Source organism: Aulostomus chinensis, chromosome 8 (assembly GCF_037954235.1).
Source record: "Aulostomus chinensis isolate RoL2024-O1b breed Wild chromosome 8, RoL_Achi_v1.0, whole genome shotgun sequence".
Taxonomy (NCBI): domain Eukaryota; kingdom Metazoa; phylum Chordata; class Actinopteri; order Syngnathiformes; family Aulostomidae; genus Aulostomus; species Aulostomus chinensis.
The window spans coordinates 21,827,099-21,853,793 of NC_141327.1; the positions used below are offsets into that span (position 1 = coordinate 21,827,099).

Consider the following 26,695-nt stretch of genomic DNA (forward strand, 5'->3'; position numbering starts at 1 on the left):
ATTATTTTATGTGAGAGCTTGTTGACATGGTTTAAGGTCAGATGAATTATAGCTGTAGTTGCTGGTGTGGAAAGCACCACAAGGTTGAGGCGACCTCTGTCAAGGATATTTTAAATCTCCACTTTAATATTAGTTTTTTGTTTTTTTAAAACAACGCTGGTGTCTGTACAGTCTCCAGATGGATGCTGCTACAATGGCCGCATAAGCTTTACATTCACGTCGGCCAGCGTGAACGTCCATTTTTTTTAAAGCAATCTTTTTGGGTCTAATAATTCTGAGTTAAGTTTGAGTAAAGCTCTTCACCAGTATCTACAGTTCACTCGTGTCCAGTAAGAGCTTACTGTTGGTCACTTCAGGGATGTAGGGTCCCAACTTTACATGAAGAGTCCTAAGGTGTAAGGACTTATTTCGTGTACCCACTTCAATGTGAATAACCCACTTCACGAAGCGATGTACTATACATGCTACTTTATTATGGATGCTGAAGCAGATCAGAAAGGCACAAAAATACTCTTATTTACATCTGGCATGATAAAAAGAAGAAAGCTTTAAAAAGAAACGCCAACATGGTTGAGAATAACTTGAAATGTTGGATCTAGAAAATGTGTTCTAGAGAACATCTGTTCTGATGCAGTGAATGTCCTAAATACAACTAATCCTTTAAACTTATTGATGTTGTAAATGTCAAAACAACATGTATGAATGAGATACGATCGAGTGCAACCTAAATCTGTGCCCATGCAAAAGCAGGACCAGGGGGTCCTCAGATCCACATCTCTTAGGTGTTTCCTCTCATCGATGTATCTGACTTCAGGAGATGCGGCGATGCGTCAGGAGACGGAGAGGAAAAGACGACACTGGTCAGGGGTTTTCAAAGTCTTGGATGGTGGAGAAGCCTGGAACAAGGTGCCCACCTTACATTCACGTACAGTTTTTTTTTTTCTGGGTTGTGACAAAGGGTCATTTTTATAGATCATAGACTATCTAGCTCCTGTATGACATCACTTCAGAGAACAGTAAATGCATGAAAATGAGCCGGTCTAAGTCTGCTATTATTTTCTGAGTCTTGGATAGTGGGAAAACAGTAAAATTACCCCCCAGACTACAGTATCTTTCATCACATTTAGCCTGTTATATTTCCTTTCCTTCTGAAACTAATAAACTCCCACTCCGTGCACAGAGACTTCACAGGAAGTCTCAGGAGCCCCTTTTGACTTTGAAATCCCCCTGAAACAGTACAAAAAAAAAAAAAGCAATATGCTGTCAGTCTTAATGTTAGGAGTGGAGGGATCTGACAAACTGAAAAACAGTTGAGCTGCAACACTGACAACAAAACAAAACAAAACAAAAAAACCATCAGTAAACTGGGAACCAGCTCATATAAACAGTCGTCAAAAGGAACTGGAGAGGAGATCCCAGTTAGTACGGAGCTCCTGAGTACAGCAGCAAATGTCTTGGGGTGTGTGTGACACTCAGGTGGACTCCTCCAGAGTTTTGGGTGCACTGCAGACAAAATACATGAAGAAAACACTGAAACAAACACAGAAATGTCCCTAAAAGCAACGTAGCTACAGTCTGCCACCAAGTATTCCCTTGTACCACACTGATGTCCATTGGAGTCCACAATGTTACAAGCCCATCGCCTGCCTGAAGGATGTGTTCTGTTACCACGTGTGAAGGTGCACAGCCACTGGCGCCGCGAGCTACAAACACTTCCAATAACAGCTGAGGAGTGTTAAGTTCTAAAGGTCGTTCACTGAGAGGCAGTGAAAGCAGAATTAGATGGAAAAATCCAAAATAAAGGTGGCGAGTATTCAACAGTGACTTCGAATGTTGAACGAGTAGAAAGAGAAAATACGTGCGTAGAATGCTTTTTGCAGTGACTCCTCTAACGTGGTTAAAACACGTTATCGTTGCCAGAAGTTCACTGTTTCGCATTTAACAATTTAATTTCATCAAAATGGAATTATTGCAAAAGATTTCTGCTAATATCAACAATATTGGCCAACTAATAAATTGATCAGGCCCTTGTTAATAGGAAGGCAATCATTTCAAAGATAATTTAGCAAAATCTGGTTTAGAAGGACTGACTGGAAGGATGCTGTTTGTTTTTATGAATGAAACTTCACTCCAAGCAGAAGAGATGTTTTGATGAACTCTGCATTTGACATCTGAAATGTGGCAAGAGCTGAAAAACAAACGTTTGGCAAAGCGATATCGAACAGTTGATGGTGTGTCTCATTGAGGCAGCAGCACCCAATAGGAAACTCCTGCACTAGACCAGCGCACCAATGGTGCAACGGCCGCTCTGTAGTGCTGGCCCCTTACCAGTCCAGACAAAAACAGTTTGATGACTAACTAGCTGTGAATGCCAGTGAGCCGGGCCGGGGGAGACACTGCAGGGAGTGACTGAGATGATGTTTGGAGCTCACACACCTTAAACACAAGAGAGAACCACGAGTGCACAGCTGATCTGGGAGGTTCATCGGAAAGTCTGAACTAATCAATCATGTGCATCCATTTTTTTTTAAAGATTTCTCCGTAGAGGCATTTACTACCTGAGGTTCTCTCCTGCTGAGGCGTCTTCATGCAGCTTCTCTCTCTCCGTCTCCTGCTTACTCTCTTCGGGGGTTACATCTCCATTAGTCACCTTATCTAGGAATTTAACAGTCAAACACACACAGACTCTGTGAAGACAGGACATTAGTGCGCAACCTAAACCACCGCAGAGAGAACAGCACACAGGAGCATGTGATGACACATGCCAAGCTCCAGACCGTACTGAGATAAATAGGATTTTCCATCCATTCGGCACGCCTCGCTTTAGAAAGAAACCTTTGACTGAAGCAGTTTGGCGGAAGTACAGTACTCATTAACTCATGTAAGTCACTAAGAGGATGCGGCTGCAGACCTCTGATTACAGGGACCATTTCTACTGAGAATGCCAACCACAGAGATCCTGTGACATTCCCCTGAAAAGGAAAGGAGACGCAGACTGAAGCACAGAGCTTCAATACATCAGTTCTTTGGTTGGTTTTGGTGTGTGACTCAGACGGTCATAACGAATTTACCAAAAGCCAGCAGACGTGCCTTATGATGTAAAATCATTAATGGACATAGGCTGCTCTCACGACAATGACATTTAACGTGCTACATGTTGCGTAAGAGCCGATCCGCCACAGTATGAGCACTGCCATCAGCAGAGTCACGTAGGAAGAATGTGTCCCAGAACCTCAAAACCAGTTGGCAATGCTGCACGTCAGTGGACCTTCTGAATGGTTTATTGGTTAAATACCTAAAATAAGGTGTGAGGTTCATGCTGGTTCGAGACGTTTCCTTCTATGCTGTAACATAAGTCAGTAAATAACGCACTCCTGAAACTTTTATGTGTCTCAGTTACAGCTGGTTGCTAACAAGTGGCTACCCAGGACCACAGGGGTGTTTAGCTTTTTCCTTTAAAGATTGCAATCAAACTTCAGAATCAGGAAAGTGGAGGTGATCTGTGAACATCTAGAGGATTACTGGGGACGCACGATGACATCAGCAGATGTTGGTCATTTTTAAAATAGATCTGCACGAGTGGCGGCCAATACGTACAGCGCACTGGCCTCGTTTTGCTCAAGTCTCTTCATCTTTCCTCATCATCTGTCTTTTAGGATGAGACAACTACACAGTAAATGGATAGTTTACAGGCTTTTGTAAGTGTTGTTGAAATAAAGAACAGCGATCAAGTTTTTCGGTGTGTTTATAAGTCATAAAAAAAAGCAATCTTGTGCATCCCTGCGTATTATCTTGAAAAAGAAAACGTGTCATAAACTTTCATTACCCACAAAGTTTATAATCTGGTTGTAATCCAAAATTCCCAGTTAAAAAAAAAAAAAAAAAAAAAATCCCATTGCCGTTTGTTCAGGTGAAGCTATGGTGAGACGGTGACCCACAAAAGCTACTGCCATTTGCAGGAAGATATTTTCATCAAAAGAAGGCTGCAGTATTTCAGAAGATGATCTTTTACTCAAGGAAACACTGTGAGGAAACACTCCAGAGTACTGGAATGCTACGGTGAGCCTTGTGACATTCCTCGCTTGATAATAAGTCCATTGAGAACTTAAATCCTTCTCAAACGTGAGGAAAGACAACACACTCCTTTTCAACCAGCCTCTGGGCTGCTACGCTTCTGTCTCAGACAAGGTCGGTCACGAACAGACGAAGACTCCGAAGGCTCATGATATTTAATGACTACAAAAACGTCTCTATGGTGGGAATGTCAAGATTTAACAAATCAATGATTTGACTTGACTTTTGATTTAAGGGTAACAATTGCATTTGATGTCGAAGCCAAACTTTTTTTCTCTCGGCCCTGGTAAGTATGTCATTGCTGAACTATGACACTTTGATTGGAAAAGATCATGAGATTGTTGGTTTTATGCCGTGACAACATTACGTTTTCACCGAACGACACACTGCTGCACACTTGTCCTCAACACTGATCTGAGCACTCGTCTTCTGGTAATGCTTCAGTACGCAGACATCGCCAGAGTATTCCTAACGATACATTTTCAAATGTTGATTCAGATATTCTGTTGCAGTAACATGAAATGAACCTCCAGAGCAACTACTAATGATGCAACCTTCATTTGTCGTCACGCTAAAGGAATGAACTGGGAAGTGCTATGCTTTGCTAATCACATGAGACGCAAAATGAAAATTTAGAGACGTGTGAATAAGGACCAGTCAGCAAATACTCATATTTATGGAACTAAGACGGTGTACTGGATGTGCTGCAGTGACAACCTGTTTTGGGTTTTTTTTTAAATAACCATTTCAAATTATGACTGAATTTAACAAAAAAACGAACAAAAACAAAACAAAACAACGCCTCCCGACCCTCATGCATGAGGCTGGTACCTGTGTTGTTTTCCTTGGCTTGCTCTCTCTTCAGGTTTCCTTTCTTGGCTTCCTCGTGCTGCCGTTGTTCTGCTAGGGACTTGTTGAGGACCTGGCTGAGAACACAGTCGCCTTCTCCCACCAGAAACATACTCTTGAACTTGTTATAAAGCATCGTGGCCTTATCCATGATGTCCTGGCTGGCCTTGAACCTGCGGATCTAGATCAGGAAACACACACACACACACACACACACACACACACGTACACTACCTTAACACATTCACAAGATAAACAGGAGTAAACGAATGCGAAGTTTTGTTTGTCTACTTTTTTCAGCGTGGCGATGAGTTCGCTGTGTTTCTGCAGGTTCTGAGTCGTGACCTGTAGGGCGCTGATCTCATCCAAAGCTTCCAGGCACTTCTTCACATCCTACAGGGACACGAGAAGAATACGGGCATTTTAAAGGCAATGTAATTACAATCAGCATTCTTTACATCTCTTTAGAATACTTCGGGGGGGGGGGGGGGGCAGCTAGCAGAAGGTACACATCAGCTAATATAGGACCACTCGATCACTTTTAGTAAAAGGTCACTTTGATTTCCTCAACAAACGATTTCTACATTTATAATGAAAGATTTTAGACGTGGAAACGTGACAGTGAAGATCTGGCAGTAAAAACCTCCAAGTCAGGCAGAGGGAAGGTTTGTGGCTCGTGTTGGAATATCAGCTTCCCCACAAAGACACTGCCAGCGTAGAGGAGAAACATGAGTGCAGATCTAGATCCAACACACTCTCTGACGTAGCTTACACTTCACATGCATGTCACCTGATTCACTACAAGAGGGCATCTGTTCTAATTTACAATGAATCTGAATCTGTAGAAATGGCAAAAGACAGAAAATGAAGTACAACAAAAACTGTCTTTTTACAATAAACAGCAGAGTAGAGAGAAAAGAGGTTGCACTTCTGTCTTAATCGTGTCCGATTAAATGGGTCATGCACACTGTTGTTAATCTTCTATCTGCAGATATGTTGCTATGACGATTGTAAACTAAAATACCATGGGATTGTTAAAAAAAAAGAATTGTGTAAGGCTGACACATCAACAATTTGTTTTTTCTGCAACTTTTCCCCTCTTCTACATGAACACGGTCAACCTGTGTGTGTCGTCACTCCAGCTTCTGACTTCCCAGGTAAAAGGAACGCAGCATTCTGGATTATGTTTACGAGTTTCAAGCGTGTGATTGGCTGATTAGATCCTTGTGTTAATGAGCAGGTAGAACTGGTTTTCCTAATAATGTGGTTGGTGAGACTGTTCCTGTTTTAAATCGCACTTGTTTTGTCGATAAGGAAAGCAAAATGTTGTAAAGTACCGAAGATTTTCTGTGAAACCCTTAAACCAGAAGTGCACAGAGGTGGTCTTTCTATGGTTCAGACATAGGGTCTCCTGTGCGTCCTGGGATATTTTGGAGAGTCTATTAAACTGTGTCGCTGAGGAAACGTCTGACTCTCACAATGCCAGGTTCTCGCCATGGTCACTTTTGGGTAAATTCACATTTATGACTAGACTCTGTGTCAATGTTATGAAAAGGGGTGAGGAATTCTGTTCAGGTCAGGCTCTGACCTGAGCTCCAAACAATCCAAGTACACAGAATCACGTTACTGTGATGTACTTTACACTTCATGCAGTCATTAAAGGTCCTGATAGCATCATTTATTCAACAGATAGAGATATTATCGCGTCACGGGGGGGGAGACACATGTTATTCCTGGATTATGAACTTTTCAACACATTTTTTTTCGCCCGGATGAACTGAGATTATACGATGAAGTCTGGTTTTTATCTCTTCGAGTCCCGAAGTGGTCAGACGCTTGAACTTCTATCAGATGTGCCGTTTTTCTTCATCTCATTTTCATAAGAAGAACTTACAGGGTTGTCGATTTTTAGCGAAACCTTGATTTCACTGTGCAGCCTCTGGAGTTTTAAATCAGTTGACATTTCTGTGGAAAAAAAAAAGAGAGAAGAAAATGAAATTAAAAAGTAAACAGTTTCTGATGGAATGATAACCTTTTTTTGAACAGGATTTGAAAATGTGATTCTAGGAGTAACAACAATTTTATCTCTTCAAACACCTTTTATACAAGAGCTTTTTTCACAACTGTAGTTTTGTTTTCACTAAAAAAAAAAAAAGAGGCAAGTCAGGTCAAGAAAACAAGAAAAGCAAAGTCAACATTTCAGCATAAACTGGATTATCCAAACAGTTGAGTGTTTCCCTAAGAAGAGACCAGCTTAGACTTTGTCAAGCGGAAGAATAAACTTAACTTTAAACTCTTTTGCTGGAACAATATACCTGGCGATATCAAGACGGCAACCAACTTGAGAGCTGAGCCTGAAATTGACTTTATTTTGCTCGACAGACAAATGTCAGGTACCGGGAACTTTCTATCTGCCGAACTTATTTCTTAAAAAAAAAAAAGGAAAAAAAAAGATCATTTTCCCGGCCCGTCTTCTGTTTAGAGTGGCGCTTAGCAGAAAAAGCAGAATCGATCTAGTGAAGTGGAGACGGCGCGACTCTTCACAGTTGTGTGTGAGAATGTCTCTCAACATGGTTCTCACCCTTTTTCTTGACTCCCGACCTCTCTTCATTTTTCTTTCCTTCATCTTTGTTTGGTCTGCAGGAAAAGAAAGATCAGGTCAGCAATTAATACGTTCAATTTCATCGCGCCTAATTATGAAATAAGTGGGTTTTTTTTAATTGATAATCTATTAAATTTTATGTTTCTGGCTCTAGGTCAGATTGAAATAAATGATAAGATGATGTCATCAGGGTAAGTTGTGGTACGCTTACTCTCTGAAGTCTTCTGCTTTCCGCCGGCGACCGTCTTTGTCCATGTCGGAGTTTTGCTGTTTCCTTCTTCCTTTGTTTTTCTGCGATTAAAATAAATTCAAATGAAGACAAAAAAATGATACTACCATGACAGGAGATACTGGGCCTCATTCATTAAATATTCTTATGCACAATTTTGTTCTTACACATGACAGGACTTTTTTTCAGCCACAATTTTGTCTTAGACAGAAAGTGACACCCGATGGCTATCTGTAACTCCCTGCTCGTGACATCTACTCTCGCAAAGGTGAATGTTATACAATAAATGATGGACTCAAACAGTTACAAATGGCCTGTTGCATTGGTGCAATAATGTTCACGGCCTGAACACCTGCCTCTTCATCGTCCGAGCCAGAGGAGCTGTCCTCCTTGGACTGCTTCCTCTTCTTCACTTCAGGCTCCTTCCCCTCTGCGTCCTTTCCTTTGCTGTCCTCCTTCTTCTTTCTCTTGTCCTCTTCTCCACTCTTAGACTTGTCCTCTGCTGTCCTCTTTCTCTTTCTCTCCGATTCAGCAGAGTCCCTTCGTGAGAGGGAATGAAGGATAAGTAAAGATAAAACAGGAAAACCTTACCTCTCCCTGTGTGTCTAGACCAGTGTAGACACTAAAACAGCCTCTGGTGTCAGTTGCACATTCACCCTCAGCGCTGCAAGACGTTTTCCTGAAGTATCTTTCCATCAACACTGATGCATGACTGACATGTCATTGATAAATTTACACTGAAGTTGGCAGCCCAGGGGACATTTCCACTCGCCTGAATTATCATTAGTATTAGTATCATGAATCATCAGTAGTTTATTCTCTTGGTTCTCTCAAACCAATTGGTTGAGGCGGATGGCCGCCTGCCCAGAGCCCAGTTCTGCGTCAAGGTTTTTCTTTGCTGCTCTGGAAGTACTTGTTCACAAGGGAAATTATGTACAGTCGAGACCTCCTCTGGATAAAAAAGCACTCTGAGATAACGTCTTTACAATTTGATGCTATGTCTGAATAAAAGCACAGAATACGACCAGATAACGAGAAGAAAGTGACAAAAACGCGTCAACAGAATGACAGAACATTCAAACACAGTAGACTGCAGTCAAGTGATGAAGATGAAATCAATGAACAGCCTTGAGTGCAAAACACATCTGCACTAAAGTACCTTTTTACTGTTCATCAACCTTTCACGGATGCAGTAAAAATAGGCTGGAAGTGCGAATAAGCTCTTTATACTGTGGTCACGCCTGTTTCACCGCTGAGTCACGAGCCAGCATGGAGGCGGTGCAGACGCAGCTGCACCGAGTCAGACGAGAGCTTCTCTGCTTGACACAGAGAACTCCTTTCGGTTTTTAAATTGGGATGACTTGGAGGTTCGGTAGATTTGACATCTGGCTCAGAAAGAGATCTCTAACACAACATGCCAACTTGACAAACCGGCGCGCGAAATCAATGAACTCCCAATCATAAATAATCTTCAACTCAGCCTATCTGCTATGCTGATCTGAAACACCAGTTTCTCTGTACATATTCATAATTACATTTCACTTCCAGAGTCTTGGTGGTCCTGCTGCTGGAGCAAAAGCAGCTTCTCGCTTTTGGGTTTCCTGCCTCTTCGTTTAGGACCCTCTCCACCTGATGTCACACACAAACACATGCACAGACTCAAATTTTGATTTACATTTGATTTCAGATGAAAAATCGCTATTCAACACGACAACTGGAAGCCGTGAATGTCACAGGAAATACCTGAAGGACTAACAGGACTGGCAGGAGCCTCCTCTAATTCAGTCTCTCGCTCAGCTTCACTCTGGGCAAAAGAAAGAAAAAAGAAAAAAAAAGAAAAAAAATGCACTTCAGAATATTTTCTAACAATTAGCTATACATTACTCTTAAACGAATATTACCAACCTTCCTCTTTCTGCCTCTTTTGGATTTCGGAGCATCGGTGGATTCTCTGTGGGCTGAGTCCTAAAATATGACACCTTTCATTATATTTACATATTAAAAATATAATGCTGATGTAGCAACAGACAACAGCAATTACGTATAAATACAAACAAGCGGACAACTTATTCAAATCCATCTCAAATATCTTAATCAGCACCGTCATCGTCCTCTTGGTAAGGTCACTTTGTGTTTGTGGATTATAGCAGCATCTAGTGGCTAACTGTGATATTACACCCAGCAGCATTTTAACACTGTACTCATTTAATAGTGTGTGTTTTGGTTTTTTTGCAGTAACTTTGAATTAAATCGCAGAACTCACAAAATCAAATGTATGTTCTTTTGCAGCTGAAACTGATTCTTCAGTTTCCCATTGAACAGGCTTATCTAGTCTTATTCAGCAATTTTGGCAGCATTGCTGTGTGACTACTGAACATAGTCAAAACCTGCTTAGATTTCTTGGCTCACATGGAAATGAGATGTCTATAACTTGATAAACTGCTGTAGAAATAAATGTCTTACATAACATATCTATCTATCTATCCATCTATATATCTATATATATATATATATATCTATATATAGATATATCTATATATCTATCTATATATATATATATAAAAACACTTAGCTGCAACTTACCTTTCTCCAAAGCACACAGAAAGCCATGCAAAAATAAAATAATGTCAACTAATTGCTAAGAGGAGTATTGTGCAGTATATAAACAGGGGAAAGGCAGGAAATGGTGACACAAATTGTCAGGATGGTATAAGAGAAGAAGAACAGAGAGGAAAAACCACTTTCCAAGCATCATTGATGTTAAACACCACATTAGGATCAATAACCTGAGATTAATCGATCTTCAATAAATCATAAATCAATATATCAATTCAACCAGACCAGACAATTATCAGAATATCAAAGCACCAACAGAATTTTGTGGTCACCAACAGAAATTGGGAGTCAGAAACAGAATAAAACCACCGAGTGTAAAATCACCATGCTATAACCTACACCGCTTGTGATATCCCAGCATGCAAAGTACGTACATCCTGGTTCTGAGGACCCTGCTCAGAGATCACAGACCCTTCCTCCTCCTCCTCCTCCTCCTCCTCCTCCTCATCCTCCTCCTCCTCATTCTCAGTCTCCTGCTCAGCCTCACTTCCTGGAACCTGAATGTACCCAAAACACAGCATAGGACGCAGTGCAGTGGGGATGAAAGAGTCTTAAAAAGGAAAAAAGTTAGCGAGTCTGTCGGATGTACTGCTCTCAGCGTACAAGTCTTTCAGTACTACTTCCATCTATTAACACCGAATCACACACAAACTGTAATTTGGAACTACTGCCTGCCTTTATCATTCAGGAGGAAGTTGACAAAGATTAGAGACAGAATAGAAAAGGACAGCAACAGAAGAAGAAGCTGACAACACAGGTACACACCACTAGCATGTCAATATTATGTAAATCTGAAATTAATGTATTTCATGAGCCAAAAACGTACTTTGGGTTTCACCTCTTTGTCATCTGCTTCCTCCTCAGCGTCTGGACTGGTGTCTGAGTCCTTTTCAGTCAAAGTTTCTGGAGGAATCGGCTTCAGACATAAATGAACAATTACGTCGTTATATAGGCAATTTACCATGTGAAAACAAATACTCAACTTTACTTCCTAATAAATTTTGTAGAGAATACAAAACCCCAATGAATACAAAACCCCAATGAATAGAAACAAACACGGAGACAAAAAAACTGGACCACGTCTGTATATCATCTGAAATAAAGGAAAATCCGACCAACATCTGGAGGATGAACCATGCTGCAGATGTACCTTGGGTGCAGTGAGCTCAACCTTCGGGTTGTTCTCAATCTCCCACAATCCTTCATTGAACCCTTTCCGCTTGTTGGGTTTGGCATATTTCTCTTTGTTAGGCTGGTACGGAAAGATGTCTTTAGGGCCAAGAAATGCTCTGTTGGAAGATGATCAACGAAGTTCATCCATGCAATTCTTTTCAAAAACGACAGTGACTCCTGTTATACTCAAGTATTTGCTTGATACTTTACAAGTATTGATTGACTTTTATCTGGCCTTTTTTATGTCACTGAACAGTCAGAGGATCAAGGCACTAAACCTTTTCTTTGCTAAATAACACACATCTTTGCGCGTTTTTCATTCATCCTTACAAGTCTTTGTTTACATCTATCACAGCTTTCTATTCCTACAATATCTGCTGCAGTGAGACTGCAGGAATGAATAAAGAGCTGCCCAACAATCACAGCAATACTTTGATGAGTTCAATCAAATTAATCCAAATTGAGAGAGAGAGAGAGAGAGAGAGAGAGAGAGAGAGACAAACACAGAGAGAGAGAGAGAGAGAGAGAGAGAGAGAGAGAGAGGTCAATCACTCACGTTTCATGGGTGCCAAAGAAGAAGATGGGAAACTTGACGTTGGATGGTTTCACGGCTCCGTCTGGGACTTCATCAATCTGTCAGGGGGGGAGAAAAGAAAGAGCTTTTCTTACATCTGTAAGCAACAAAAAACGTTTTGTCCTTTCATTCATTATATGGACAGAAGGGGGGAATCATTGTGAGACTAATAGTGAAGATATCAGCTGATCGCAACATAACATTAAGATAGAGAGCACGTCATCAAAAGCAAACTTAACTGTCACTTATATTCTATGATATCTTTTGCTTATATATAGGTGTTTGGTGAGTCGGAGTTTGTAGATGCATGCACACAAAAGCACAGAGGGTGTGTCACACGTTGACACGAGTGAGCTGACTTACTCGTGCTGGCCAGTGAGGATAGCCCTTCATCTTGGCAAAGATCAGATCACCAGGTTTCCAATCTCGAGCCATGCTGGTAATATGAACTGACTGGAAAATAAAGACAAGTGAACCTCAACACAGCTGTTAGCAAACTAAGCTGTGGTGCACCTTCCCTGGCAGGTGCCCCTCCTCCTGACCACCGCCTCCCACATCCTACCACGTTTCATTCAAACATGAAGTCAAGCTTAAAACAAGAACTCACGCACAAATAGACAGCGGGTATATGTTGTCAAGCTATTCTTTACACTCAAAGCCTACAGGATGAATTAACGAGCGTGAAGATGTAAGCAGAGGTGCATCAACAACATGCTAGCTAGCTAGTAGCTGGCGTTTCAGTGCTACCGAGGCTAAAACCAACATCGTCACGGACACACTCGGCTATTAACATACCAGAAATGATTACTTGTTGAGGTAAGGGTAGGCGTAGGATAAATTATTTCCTAGCAGACCACACCACACAGATCCTTTTCCGCAACACGTTTTCTGCTCCCGCGCAGGACGTCAACAGTCTATACCATTTCTTGTCGTAATAGGGGAGTTCTCTTTGAATCGCCACTCACTCCGAATAATATCTGCGCCTTTAAACGTCGAGGGACACAAGCACTAATGATAAACAAAAGCAAAACACCAAAATACGCTATTGCTTTGTAACTTGAATTTGATTTACGAGTATAAGTATGAGTGAAAATACAGTACCGCACCGCTGCAGAGACACTTGAGCAGGAAAAGGTGGGCGTCTAAATAAATTTTAAAAGCTCAATATTATTACCTAGAAACTTGAAATATCTCCCTGTGACGAATAAAATGTGGTGTAAGCGTGAGACACATTTATCGGTCAAGAAATATAAGATGTTCTTGGTCCATGAAATAGCAATCTTTCTCTCCAGCCTGGTCCTGATGCTGAGTCCTTACTTACGTGATGTCTGGATTCTTGTCAATGACAATCAGAGTGTAAAAGAAAGACAAAATGGTTGGTAATAGTTGACATCTATTTCTTAAAAGATTTCTAAATAAGTTGGACATTTTGGACATGTTTTCAAATAGTATCGTATTAGCGCCATCATGCAGATTTTTGCCTGTACTTTAGTGTCATCTAGTGGCAGAATTAGGAATTACATAAAGTGGAAAAAAAATCGATGCCCGTTGTTATGGTTTGGAATTTGATTTTTGGTCAAAGCTTTAGCATTTCCCTTTTTTTTTCATATGAAGTTTTAAGTCATAATTATACCACTGGAGTTAAGAATAAATACCCATTAAAACCTGTTCATATTTTACATCATGTAATATATTTGAATAGATGAAAAAACAGTGATCATGGAGTAAAGAAAACAACAACTTTGTACACACTGTGATGTATCTATAATTTAATAAAGGGAAAATATGTTTTCTAAATTATGCCTCCATCTTCACTATTTCATGTTATGTAACTAACTCTTGTTCTTGCATACAAATATTTCCCAATTCATTTTCCATTTCCATTCTGAAAGCATTTTCAATGTAACAATTTTAGCTGAATTCATTTAATTTTTTACTTCCCTTAGTTTTTATGGTAGAAATCTCACAGGGCCATATAGTACATTCGCTATAAATTTGTTACAACTTCAAAGCCCGAAATAATCAAATTCACATTTTTGATAACTTTGGAAAGTTTGGGATCTCCACTAGAAAAATAAATAAAAGTATGATTGTTTGAGCAAAACCTTGCTACAGTGTGAGACTGTAAATACTGACCTGGATAGAGGTCAGCGAGGTCAAAGAGATTTAAATAGAGCACAATGTCTCCACATTCATGATATACTAATAACACACTGTAGATGGTGAATGTATATGAAGGTGACCTCAACGTTTGTGGCTGCACAGATACATAAGCAATTAAGCTTACATAAATCCAAGTGTGTATGTGTGAGTGTTTAAGACAATGGAAGATGCTGATAGTTGAAGGACAGGCTCATCAGCCACACAGTCCCAGAGTGGGGGTTAAGGGAAAAGAGGAGGCCAGGATGGGCCAGAGGATGAGACAAAAGGAGAGGTGGTACCCAGGTCCATGCCCAGGAATAACTCAGAGGAGCTACCAGGCCCCCTGCCCAGCCTGCGAGGTGAGAGACCTTCGCGTTGGACCCCGGCCAGCTTAGTGGGGTTCCTGCTCCGACATGCGGCTCGAGGAGGCCAGGGATGGAGTTGTAGAGAGATGACAGTGTGTGTGAGTGTGTGCGTGTGTGTGTTGTGTGTGTACGGGCATGAATAAGTGTGTATCCTTCACCCTGGCAGACGAAGTGTTGGCAGAACATCCCAAACCACTCCGTCTCCGAGGGCCACAAAGTCCTGCTACCCTTCCTCACTCATTTGTTAACCTGCCTCTCTTCTTTGCAGCGTCCTCGCTCACACGCTGAGAGAAGATACTTTATATATGACCAGTGCCATTCAAAATCTCCTCCCTACTTTCACGCTGCCCTCTGGCCATCATGGTAATGAGACAACTCAGAGCAGGAACACAGTGGCCTCCTGTGATTCTAATTTGCAATTGATATAACTGATTCAAACTGCAATATATATATGCACTGCTAAAAAAAAAAAAAAAGTGATTCATGGCAGTTTCTATCTATACATCCCTTAATCTGTTTCAACCAATACTAAGACACATTTTAAATCTAAATATTAATCATCATGAAACGCCATAAAGTCTTGCCCACCTCTAACATGCATTTCGTCGCCTTCTTAAAATAATCGGCTGACTTTTTTTTTTCTTCAAGTTTTTCAGAAAACGCAACAAACTGGAGACAAAACATCATAAGGAGTTGTTTAAGGCACACACAAAAAAATTGTCAAAAAATGACTTTGGCAACGATTTTAAGAAGGTGAAGATTTTTATTTCTGTTTTTCAAATGTGGTATCACGTGAAGGGCACCTTTCTGAACTCGGAATGAGCGATGGTGTCCTTGAGCTTGCGCGTGTTTTATGTGTGTGTCATACATATGGATTGGCATCTTTCCCCCTACTGCTGGCAACTTTTCAGCATGTTAGAGGAATGCCATTGGAGAATGATAAAGTAGTCACAAGACAGGTCAGTACATTCATTAACACCGCAGTAATATTTGTTGATAAATATGGTTTAATATGCTAGAGGACTTGGCAAAGAGGAACCTCATGTTTCTCTGCATAGATGTTGTAATTAATGATATTTAAGGTTATAATCTTAAAAGGCTCAGATATTTCATTGGTTTGCCATAACAGATGGTGAAGAAAAATGCAGGCTGCTTTTAATGAGTTTAGCTGCAAAGTCAGTAGAACCGTACTCCTTTGGTTGACACGGACGGCTCCAATGCATTAAGCAAATGTGGAGAAAAGCAACTGTGTATGGAATTTCTAAAGGAGGCGTCCAAGAGCTTCACACAATCATCATGAAAGCTGATGGAGGCAGGTGGAGGGAGAGACAGTGGGAGGGGGGCAAAAGGAGGAAGACAGGAAGAGTCAGGCCCTCGGACAGCAGGTGAGTGTGTGAAGGCAGGGGATGACAGATGCTTCTGTCAGCGTTCCAACAGTCGCCGCTTTGTGGGAGCTGCGCAGATGCCTTTGCCCCCCCCCCCCCCCCCATTGCTCCCCTCCTTTCCCTTCTTCTCGACAGGCTGTGATGTGGGGATAACAAGACAGGAGCAGTCCTCTCAGCAGTAAAGCGACCACACTGGCACGCTACTACATGTGGACGGCGGAGGGGGCGAGGTGATGGAGAGGTCCAGGTCGGGGCCTAAGGCTTAAGGGGTCTCAGTGGCCGTGGTGGGGGTGGGGTTATAAATGTGGGGGTCAGCATGCGAGGACAGGGGAAGGGCTCTCTCGCTGGGCTGTGGGAACCAGCTGAGACATGGGGTCCATGGCAGTCCTGCCTGTGAGGAAAGCAGATGTTTTCACTCGGGGGTGTGCCAAGTTTGCAGAGCAACCTTCAGCTGCTTGGAGGTCAGGTCTTTAATAAGGGGGCTGGGCGCGGGACATTTTGGAGGCAAATGCTTCAACTTTGATACAACAACATATTAATTATGATGGTAGACCATAGGGCAGAGGGTTGTAGAGGAACATCCCACCCCACTGGTTTGAAGCCTCCATCAGGTTGACATTAGCCAAGACTGGCTGGCAGATTTACTGCTGTACCGGCCGGTATCAGCCCTCTTTTTCCACCAGACCATGCCGAGGCAGCACTTTGGTTTGTCTTAACCACAACTGTTATGTCTGAGGCGAAATCCAAGAGGAAGTTTTAGCTGCAAAAATCCAATCTGTTAATTGCCGATCCTACAAAAAAAAAAAAAAAAAAAATCAACACCCAACTCCAAAGCTTTTTACCACCCCAATTTTCTCACCAAATAAATTGTGAGAACTTATTTCCAGCAATCTCACACAAGCTCTGCATGAAGTGGAAACTAGCCAAAGTAAATGAGTAGCTGGCGCAGAAAGTTGATCAACTCTGAGCCAAAGTGACCCAGATATATTTCTCATAAGCTAAAAAGCCGATGAATACTGGGCTCATATTCGACAGGTGGTGAGAAAGACAAAACACTCAGCTCTGTTACCTTTTACCACCTCTCGCTCAAAAACCACTTAATGTAACTTTAGAAACAGCAACTTATTGCGGCAACATCGCAGTAGCAGCAGTTTTCTTTTTTGCATGCGTTGTTAAAGGACATTTTGTAAAGCAGCACAGATGCACGAAATAGGACAATTAGTTTCATCATGAAGCCACAACGATTACAAAAAAAAAGTGATCCTAAGACTTTATCACTTCCCAGCTCGATGAGTTAAGAAGGGAGTTTCACCTCATCTCAACCTTTGCATTGATTTTTTGAGAAAGTGGGAGATCTGGGGATTACTTTGGAGAGCAGCAATGAAGACCTAGCTTATTGGGTCTTTTTTGTATTTGGCAAATGGGCTTGACAAAGATGGAGGAGACAAAATCTAGGGCTTACAGCTGCGGCACCCAAATGGGGGAACTTGAAAGCAGCATTGGGATGGGAAGCTGGGAGAGAGGGTACCTCATTTATGAGTGGTGAATTTGGACAGGGGGCATGGGGAAATGTTTTAAGTAAACCACAGAGGCTCCAACAATCGTCAGGAATTGAGACGTTTTAAACCTTTAACGGGGGACTGTGATCAAAGCGGCAGTGGATCCTCGCTGAAAGCGGAACCGGAGGGAACAGAGGGGATTGTGGGGGATCATGGCAGGTTGAAAACGTAAAATCAGCACATTAGCTTTATAAGGGCATCCGAATATAGGATGATCAGGGGATCATTGGACCCATGGGGGCAGAAGAGAATCCAGTATGTACCAGGCTGAGCAGAGGAAAACGAGGCCACAGCTGACAGAAAAGCCTCCCCGTATCAAAGATGCTGTTAAAGTGGGAACCGTGTTGTTCAACTCCCATCACTTCCTGCAAGGGATTCTCTTAAACACTGCGGGAAAAAAAATATTATTCCTTCAATGTCATTGACGCTAAAGGTTAGAGTTACACTTAAAAGAAACAGTTCTCATGATATCAAACTTTTCTGTCTAAAGTTTAGTTACACCATCTTCCATTTAATGAGTGTATATGAAGGAGAGAAAAAGGAGAGGCCTATACAAGAGCCCGTCTCACATCTTTATGCCATATGCTATGATCTAGTCGGCCCAGGTATGGACCTCACGTCTCTTTCCCTTTTTAAATCCACCTCAAACACAGCTCAAATTAGTCATGTTCTTCCCCTCTCTGGCTGCAGACTCTCCCAGTCGCAGGTCTAATTCCGAGCTATCACCTTGCCTTGGGTAGCAGGGGTGCTGGCTATGCTGAATTATAAATCAAAGAGCACTTACATGAAACCACCAGCTAATTACATGTTCACTTCAGTCAATTTTCTTCATAGCATGTCACTTTATACAGGCTGTGATCCCTGGGAGGTAGAAGAAGGTACAGAAAGCCTCAGTTGGCTTTTGGACACTCACGTCTAAATGACAGAGTAAAAATGATAGCAATTATTTTTTGGTGTGCTACATTGATGTTAATGCTCACCACTTTTTCACACTTTGGGCTCCGTCCTTGATGTGTGCTCTCTGGCTTTGAGGCCTAAAATAGAGGAGCATGGCTACTCATGTGTGTCTCATTGCTTCTGTACCTTCGGCTTAAGATATTTTTATCCATGAAATCCCTCCTCTCCTGCGCTGTATTTGTGACTTCCTCATCCCCTTCATGTCCTCTGAGTGTCATTCTCCACCCCTCCCTTGTCTGCGAGGCAAACCAATTTATCACCGGCCAAAAGAGGCTGTTTTCGAGGCTCTCCCTCCAAAAGCTGCTCTCCTAATGAAAGGGGGGCTGCGTCCTGGCCAGTCCACGGAGACTTGAGGGGGCAAGAAGTCCATTTCGAAGCCCAACTTGGGGAAGTAATTACCCCTCTGATGGACCTTCGAGAGCAGCCCTGCCAGCCGGCCAGAGCAACTCACACACTGCAGACTTTCACTTTTCGCCTGTGGCCTGGCCCCCATCGTTAGGGAGGTCCCTGAAGCTGGATGTCATGTGACCAGGACGGGGGTGATGCAAAGGGGTCGACTCCGCATGCCTTGGCCCGGGTAGCTGGTATTGGCGAAAGGATTAGAGGACCAGTGCCAAACTCAGCAGAGAAGAGGAGCAAATGGGGAGATGGAAGAGGAGGGGCTTTGACAGGAAGAGGAATGGACTGTCAGAGAGAGATAAATAACGAGGGGAAAGCAGGCAGCAGGTGACCCGCGGCAGGGCTGCCTCGTAGGGACAGCGACCGACTGACCTCCGGGCTGGCTCTTGCGGGGGCCACCCACTGGTCACTTACCATCTTTACTGTCACGTCACACGAGAGGCTTGAGGTGGATGAAAGCCAACCAAAGATCATGATAAGCCTTTAAAAAGAAATACTGGCGAAACTGCAAATAAAAGCATCATACTCCATAAACCACATAGAGGAGCTGTGCTTGTAGATATTTTCTTTTAAAATACATCCTAACTCTGCAAAGACGTTTTCATTTTCATGTGGAAGGAATATCCACTGTATTCAGATTAAACGCACTGATTTCTTTCCACATTCTTGTTACGTCGCCCTCTAATTCAGACAAAGAAATCACAACATTTTCCTCAATCCGTAGCCTGATGTTTTTATCAATAATTCAAGACATGACTGTTTTTTTCCCTGCTCGACTTTTTCCATCATGCATCAGTGTCTGAGTTTCAAATGTAATTTACTTCAGTGAGATGTCTTGGATGCCCATCATTCTCTCGATCTGTTCCTGGTGGTATTGATCCTCCTCCCTGACCAATTTGAGTTCTGACTCCACAGGAGCTGTTGTATCCACATCTCCACCACTGGACCAGACCCTGTTTGTGTCCAGCCTTAACAGCATTTCTTCACATATGGTACAACGCAAATTGTATTTAAGGAATCCAGCGCTTTAATTTCTCTCATCTAGAATCAACAAATGAGTCAAGCTAAATCCAGGCTTTAATATTTTCTAAAAAACATAGTTTTTCTGACCGGATTTGACAACTGTATGGACACATTTCCTCAGACAAAAAAACACATGTTCTGATGAATGGTATCACGTGCATCATCCACATCAGAACACCTTAACACAGACTGCACGAATAGTTTCATTACCATTTGATCTCTAGAAACACAATAATTCAGAGTTCAGAGTAAAGGTTATTTGATTCGCGTGTTACTTTCCTCAAACTGTTTTCATGAAATATTCTCATGCACAAATTTGCAATCTGTCACAATACTTACAATTTTCCATACACGCTTTGATTTGGTATCAATATTTCAAATCTCTGCTGACGTGAATAGTAACCGAAAGATAAGATATCTCTGGAAGGGACCTGATATTTCATCACTGTAAAATGTCTTTGCAAAGAAGCAGACAGATTAATTAAATTTGATGAGTCACAGTGAGTAATCTAATTTCCTTTTGGATCCATTCAAGAGGATCCTGGAGAATTGCAGTGCTAGATTGGCTCACATTCATAGTCTTGATTACACCATAGTTTGTCTGAAGGGGCCCTCGGGAAACAGTGGCTCAGTACTGGAAGACAAGAGGGCCCGGTTGAAAAGGTTATAATTGTGTGTGTGATTGTGTGTGTGACTGCATATGAGAAAGAAAGTGTGTGAATGAGCCTCTGTGCAGCACTCCAAACACATCTTTGCCCAAGGCAGTCACATGAACCCTATCCCATAATGGTCAGGGTTCTGCTCTGCAGAGAGGTGATAGCAGGCCATGCTGGAGTTGTCATGGCGATGGCCCATGCTGAGAGTTGATACTTGGTGAGGAGGGGAATTGAGGGGAGGGAGCAGAGCAAGGGTTGAAGGAAGAGCAGATCAATTTTGCTGTTTGATCTTGCACAGGCTCTGAATAAATGTATATTTTAAGATGTCTTTTTTTCCCCTCTCTGCGCAAACATTGACATTCTTTATGTTGATTCTTGACTTTTGTGCATAGAGACTTGATTTTATCCAACATCTTGGACTTGTTATTCCTGCAGTGGTTTTCCTGTACTTCTGCTGCTGGGCTAAGGTGGCTGGACACGGGCAGGGCACCGAAGGTTGTGGCTGCAATGCAGGCGTGCTCTTTTTGGCTGTCTGCTGCACAAACACAGAAGACTGCTATTCTGGCCACCATCCACACACAAATCAAGTATCACATACAGCTAAAGTCACGCAGGAGTCACATTAGCGTGCTATCAAATAACAGTTTCCTCTCCATCAGTGACTCCTTCTCTCCTCACCACAGAGTCATAGATACTCTGCAACTCACATTGTGTCTGGGAAGAACACACCACTTCTTGCTTACACTTGAAGCTCAAGACACACAAGACACTCATAACTTTTTTATTCACTGATGCAAGTGTGACGTAAAATGCCCCAATAGTTGGACAGTGCCAAATACCAATGCACACATGGTAAACAGTGTTGCATTGGGTTGCATTTGGCTCTGGCAGACAAATTGTTCAAATGTTTGTGTCGGAGTAAATGCTAAAGGCTCGTTCAGCTGACAGCGGGAAAGGTCTTTTGATCGGGTCAGATGTCAAAAGCAGTTCTGTTTATCAATCGATCCAAAATCTTACTAAAATATGCAATTGTCTTGAAATGGGCTCCAAATATTTTCATTTTTACTTTTCTTGTTTGGGAATTTGTAAGGTTTGGTTTTTAATCTATATGGACATTCACGGTCTTTGGATTTAAGAATAACATGCCAGGGGTCTTGAAGGATTTGGCCCATTTACAACCCTCCATGAGTCCAGTCGTTTTTTTTTGTCCTTGATCTGGTTTAAATAAGAGGCACCGCTGCCGTAACTATGATTTGATCTCATTTAACATAGCTGGTTTAAGGAGTTTCAAGGTTGGACAGATTGGAAATAAAGAGGGTTTTGAGCAAGAATTAATGAATTATGCCAACTGGACATTTGTCTAAATTATTTATTGTCTGTATGATATTAAAGCTATGTGGTGATTAGCAATTTAAATGTCTTGAGGGGGAGATTTATTACATTCTATATATGGTATGCAAAAGGAAAAATAAAACTGCTACTTGTCAGGCCATGTCTCTGTAATGTGTGTTCAAAAGGCATATTTATTCCTTCGTTGCTTAGATGCATAAATAATGTATTCGACTGGGTGTGAAAGTGCTTTATTTTCTGAAACGCATCACAAGTGCTTCAAACATTCAATGCAAGATCAAGTGAAAACGCATAAGTGAAAGAAACACGACAGTGGCCAGGTTACACTCACTGTTTTTCAAGTTGAACGTAAAATATCTGAAAACACATTGCGCTCCTCTCAACTCAGACTCACACGTTGCATACGCGATGAAACTATACAAGAAAATGTAAATCTCATTGAGACTTTAAAGTCCTGATCAGTAATCCAAGCAAATCCCTGGGACACATGATGCTCATAAACTGATTGATAGGTCATTTATTCTATATTGACAAACAGCTATCAGCAACTAAACATGAGTTATGGTTTTCTGATGTTAATCAATATCGTCTGTTAAAACATCTGTTAAAATCCTGATCTAATTTGATTTCATCTCCTCCTCAATCATATATTTGGATTTATCTTAAATTTATATGGCAGCAAAAGTTAAAGATACGTCCTTTAATCCGTATTTCACTCTGTCAGTAATAAAACCTCCAGAGAATGTGTGAGTGTGTATGTGTGTGCGTGCGTGTGTGCGTGTGTGTGTGTGTATTTTATTCCACCACAAGACTTAAATCTCTTGTGTGATTGAATTTTAAAGCAAGGTAATAAAACTGAATGATCCGCACCTGGAGGAATATTTGACATACAGAGAGAAGCGCAGTGCTTATAGGATTCCACTCTGTCAATATGGATCTTAATACCACTAAACCTTTCCATTTTATACACTTGGTGTGTGTGTGTGTGTGTGAGTGTGAGTGAGTGAGTGTGTGTGTGTGTGTGTGAGTGTGTGTGTGTGTGTGTGTGTGTGTGTGTGTGTGTGTGTGTGTGTGTGTGTGTGTGTGTGTGTGTGTGCTCCCTTTCTGGGAAGTGCTCTCCATCACTGTATTCATTTTTCTATTCCACTGTTTACAGATTGTGTCTGTGTACCTGGATGTGTGTTGGCTCCTCAGTGTGTAACCTGCACTGGCCTTCAGCAGCAGACTGAGAGCTAATAACGCAGCAGCAGGGCCTGGTGGACCGTGTGTGTGTCAGCCCCTTGTTCACCGTAGTGCCGCTGTGCTGCCGCTCTCCCCTGCCTGACCTTCTGACCTCGGCCTGAGCTAATGAGCACGGAGGCTGGGTGAGTGGGGGCCTTGCAGCACCTGAGCTTTACTCTGGGTTCCAGATGATGACATTTGTCCTCATCACTGAAAGAATGTGAAGAAGGCAGAATGAAAGTGAATATTTTATCCTGGAAATCAAGAGAGGCTGATAATAAACATAGAAAAACACAGATGCGCACATATACACTGCACATACAGTATATAGGGGACAGCCACATTAATAATTCACAAACATTAATTATGACATGCATGTATCTCAGTTTGGTGCCTTTGCTGAGGGCATGTTAAAGCAACTATGTTCCCCCTTCATGGGACCAGCTCCTGCAACCAGTCAGCCACAGCCACAGGGACCTAATTAACACAACATAAATTATGGGATGCTGATATAGCAGTCACCAATGCCATTGCAGGCCAGACAGCAGACCGACGTGGTCGGCGCTGTTTGCTGGGCGGAGTGAGTGTGTTTTGCCTACTCGCAGAAATGAGGGGAAAAAAGCTGAAAGTGTGTGTTCAGCTTTCTCTGGCCAGTGGAACTGTGACTGGAACTCTGCTCCACACTGCAATACACATTGCCATCATTTCTATGTAAGTTGGTATATAATAACTTGTATAGTTGCAGGTTTGAACTATTTCTAGTTTCTTGTTTATCAAGTTCAAAAGGTCATTTCCCATTCTGAAGTCAGATGAAGATTGCTTTCTTGTGATTTGGACCATCAGATGAGGTTATTTACTGGCTCATGACAACAGTTAATCATACCTTGTGATCTGAAGCTTGTTTGCCTCAGATCACAATTTTATAATTATTTACTAAAAGATGCATTTTTTTTTTAATGTCCTACATTTTGGAAACCATCTTTAATTAAGACATTTTTAAAGAAAAAAGACTGCAAAAATACAGACTGGCACTCTGACCTTTTGTGCAATGACATCACATTTTATGGAAAAGTTGTAAAAAAAAAAACTTCAAAGTCCTACAGAGTCCTGAAGAGGCCATAGGGGGGAAAAGTGCTTAGCGATAGAAATATTTCAAGGCCACAAGGTATATTTTGGTCCCTGATTTTAGCGATGTTAATTTTTTCAATATGTCATCTCGATACATCTGGTGGCCTGAAACTAAATAAATTGAGAGAACAAGATATATTGCATGGCCTTAAAACATGAATGTTTCCTCCCTATGACCACTCTAAGGCTTGGCGGTAACAATAACATGGTTTGAAATTGATTCTGTTTTGCTAGTAATCATTTTATTTATTTAGGTGGTCACTGTTGCTGGTCATTCCAAAGCCGAATATTTTCCCATCTTTCTTTCGCTACTGGCGTGATTTTACGTCTGATTGGGATGAGCCACGTCTACTTGGCCATTTTCAATTGAGCCTCGACCCAAAAGACAACAAAACAAAAATAATTTATATCCACGCTGACACAAAAAAAACCAATCCTGCTTCATAGGGTGACATCTGGGCTGATACGGAATTTTTTCCCCCCTTACCCCCCCTCCTACTTTTCAATAAATAAATGAATGGATGAATAAATAAAGACATCCTGCATCTCTAAACATATCACACATGATTTCTTGTCTTGCTATGAACCCAGTAGCTCTCCAGCGGCTCTCAAACCTGTATGAAGAAGATGTCAAAACATACCACACAATTTAATTCAACTACTGCAATGTCTTTTCTTATTTCCTCCCGTAGAGATTATACCATGGGTGGTTGTTTGAGGTTTGAGGGAAGACAATTAACTCACTGATAAATCTTTGAGGGAGGAAAACATGCAGTATGGCATCCAAACCCATCACGTGTCAGGGCTTGAGATTAGCTGCACGAAAACTATCAAGCATCAAACTTTGTGCCAAAAGAAAGTACAGTGTTGCTTTTGGAGATATTTGGATGAGCAGTTCTCATTTTTCACCACCAAAAATTTTGACTTTATTCTCCTTAATGTGGTGGTTGAAGGATTCTGCATAGCTTTGTGACATCATCCCACTCCCCGTGGTCCCGCCCCCTCAAATAACGGCCACTGCACCAGTGACCAAAGAGATCTATACGTCATTCAAGAACAAATATTTCTCATCTTCCACCACAAACACTATCATGTCGAATGATGTCAAACCTCCTTCTCAGAGCTCTTAAAAACTTTACACTTCCATAGCGTGATTTCTGAGTTCAACAGGCGTTCAGTGTGTTCTCCCTCCTTGGAGGCTAGAATTTTCCCACTTTCCCGTTGCTCATGAACGCACTATAATGCCAAACCACAGTAAATAATGATGAAGGGGAATTTTTTTTTTAAAATTTAGATGGTTATCAGGCTATTTTGCCAAAATACTGCAACGTAATTAAGTTTGGATACAATTTCTTGAAGGAGAAATTGTAGCGGTGCCATATTATTTTTTGGAACCATAAGTTGGACTTTTAAGCTGTCAGGATTGTTGAGAAAAAAGCTCAGGAGCGTATGAAGATAGACACAGAGCAGACAGGGAGGCAGTGGTCAATACAAGATGAAAATGGAAGTAGTGCGGAGCCACCACTGGAGGAGGGAGGCCCTGAGCCGTAGCTAATGTAGACATGTTGGGGACCAGCAAAGAAAGACAGTGTACTGAAAAAACACTGAGGGCATGATCGCTAGTTGAGAGAAATAAAGTGAATGAAACAGTGAGCCGATGAGGCATGAAAAGATGGAACCCACTGGCAGCAGCAGCTCTGCCAGAAAAAGAATCAAGTAAATAAAGTGGAAAAAAAGCGCACACTATTCCAGCGGCTGTTGGCTCTTGAGGAGAATCAGGCAGTGCTCAGGTAGCCTTGTTCTCTGTTTATCTGAGAACAACAGAGAAATGGGCCGAGGTGTGTTCCTCCAGGTGCATTGTGGGCATTGGCCACGGACGCGCTGCTTGATTTGTGCTCGGCCTTGCTGTTGTGCTTGTCTGTGAGCTCTTGACATGTGCACTGCCGCATGAATAATTGAGGCCTCGCACGCAGTCAGGGTCCAGCAGGCACTGCTTGCTCTCTCTTTCCCCCAGTCCTCCTTTTTTCGTTCTCCCCCTCTCTCCACCTGCCCTAAATCTCTTTGTCTCACTTTCCTTTCAACTGGACTCAACAATGAGTCCTTCACATCCTGAAGATGTTATTTTAGTGGGATAATGAGTGAGCCAAATTATGTGTCACCTGTTTAATTGAATTTCCCGTCATGTTGCTACGCTAAACACCTGGTTTATCTTGCTCACTCATCCCATTAGCCTGAGTGACCACCTTAATGGCAGCGCTGTCCTCAAACTGTGACTAAAATACACTTTATTCATAAGAGTCCCTTTTCTGAAATGCAGCCTTTTGATTATGAATAAAATGTTGATGGCATCTGTATGCGTACATAAATGATGTTTGGCTTTTTTCATTTACTTT

The 26,695-nt window shown here is 41.9% G+C and overlaps 1 protein-coding gene across 7 annotated transcripts; it reads right to left on the reverse strand.

The window, feature by feature from the left end:
• Nucleotides 1-459: 459 nt before the first annotated feature.
• psip1a (PC4 and SFRS1 interacting protein 1a) lies at nt 460-13,552 on the reverse strand. 7 transcript variants are annotated; one of them, XM_086211684.1, is made up of 18 exons: nt 13,439-13,552; nt 12,481-12,570; nt 12,100-12,176; nt 11,521-11,659; nt 11,197-11,286; nt 10,745-10,867; nt 9,660-9,719; nt 9,498-9,558; nt 9,290-9,383; nt 8,111-8,294; nt 7,737-7,816; nt 7,505-7,560; nt 6,818-6,888; nt 5,215-5,316; nt 4,906-5,104; nt 2,559-2,655; nt 2,329-2,436; nt 460-1,503 (listed from the first exon to the last, which is right to left on the reverse strand). In XM_086211684.1, exons 2-17 carry the CDS (start codon nt 12,550-12,552, stop codon nt 2,355-2,357), a joined length of 1,587 nt encoding a protein of 528 aa, XP_086067810.1. In that variant the 5' UTR covers nt 12,553-12,570; nt 13,439-13,552; the 3' UTR covers nt 460-1,503; nt 2,329-2,354. The 7 variants fall into 7 exon arrangements, with proteins under 7 accessions (XP_086067810.1, XP_086067811.1, XP_086067808.1 ...); XM_086211685.1 differs by lacking the exon at nt 13,439-13,552 and adding an exon at nt 12,913-13,072 and having other exon boundaries at nt 11,209-11,286; XM_086211682.1 differs by lacking the exon at nt 13,439-13,552 and adding an exon at nt 12,913-13,072.
• Nucleotides 13,553-26,695: the final 13,143 nt, after the last annotated feature.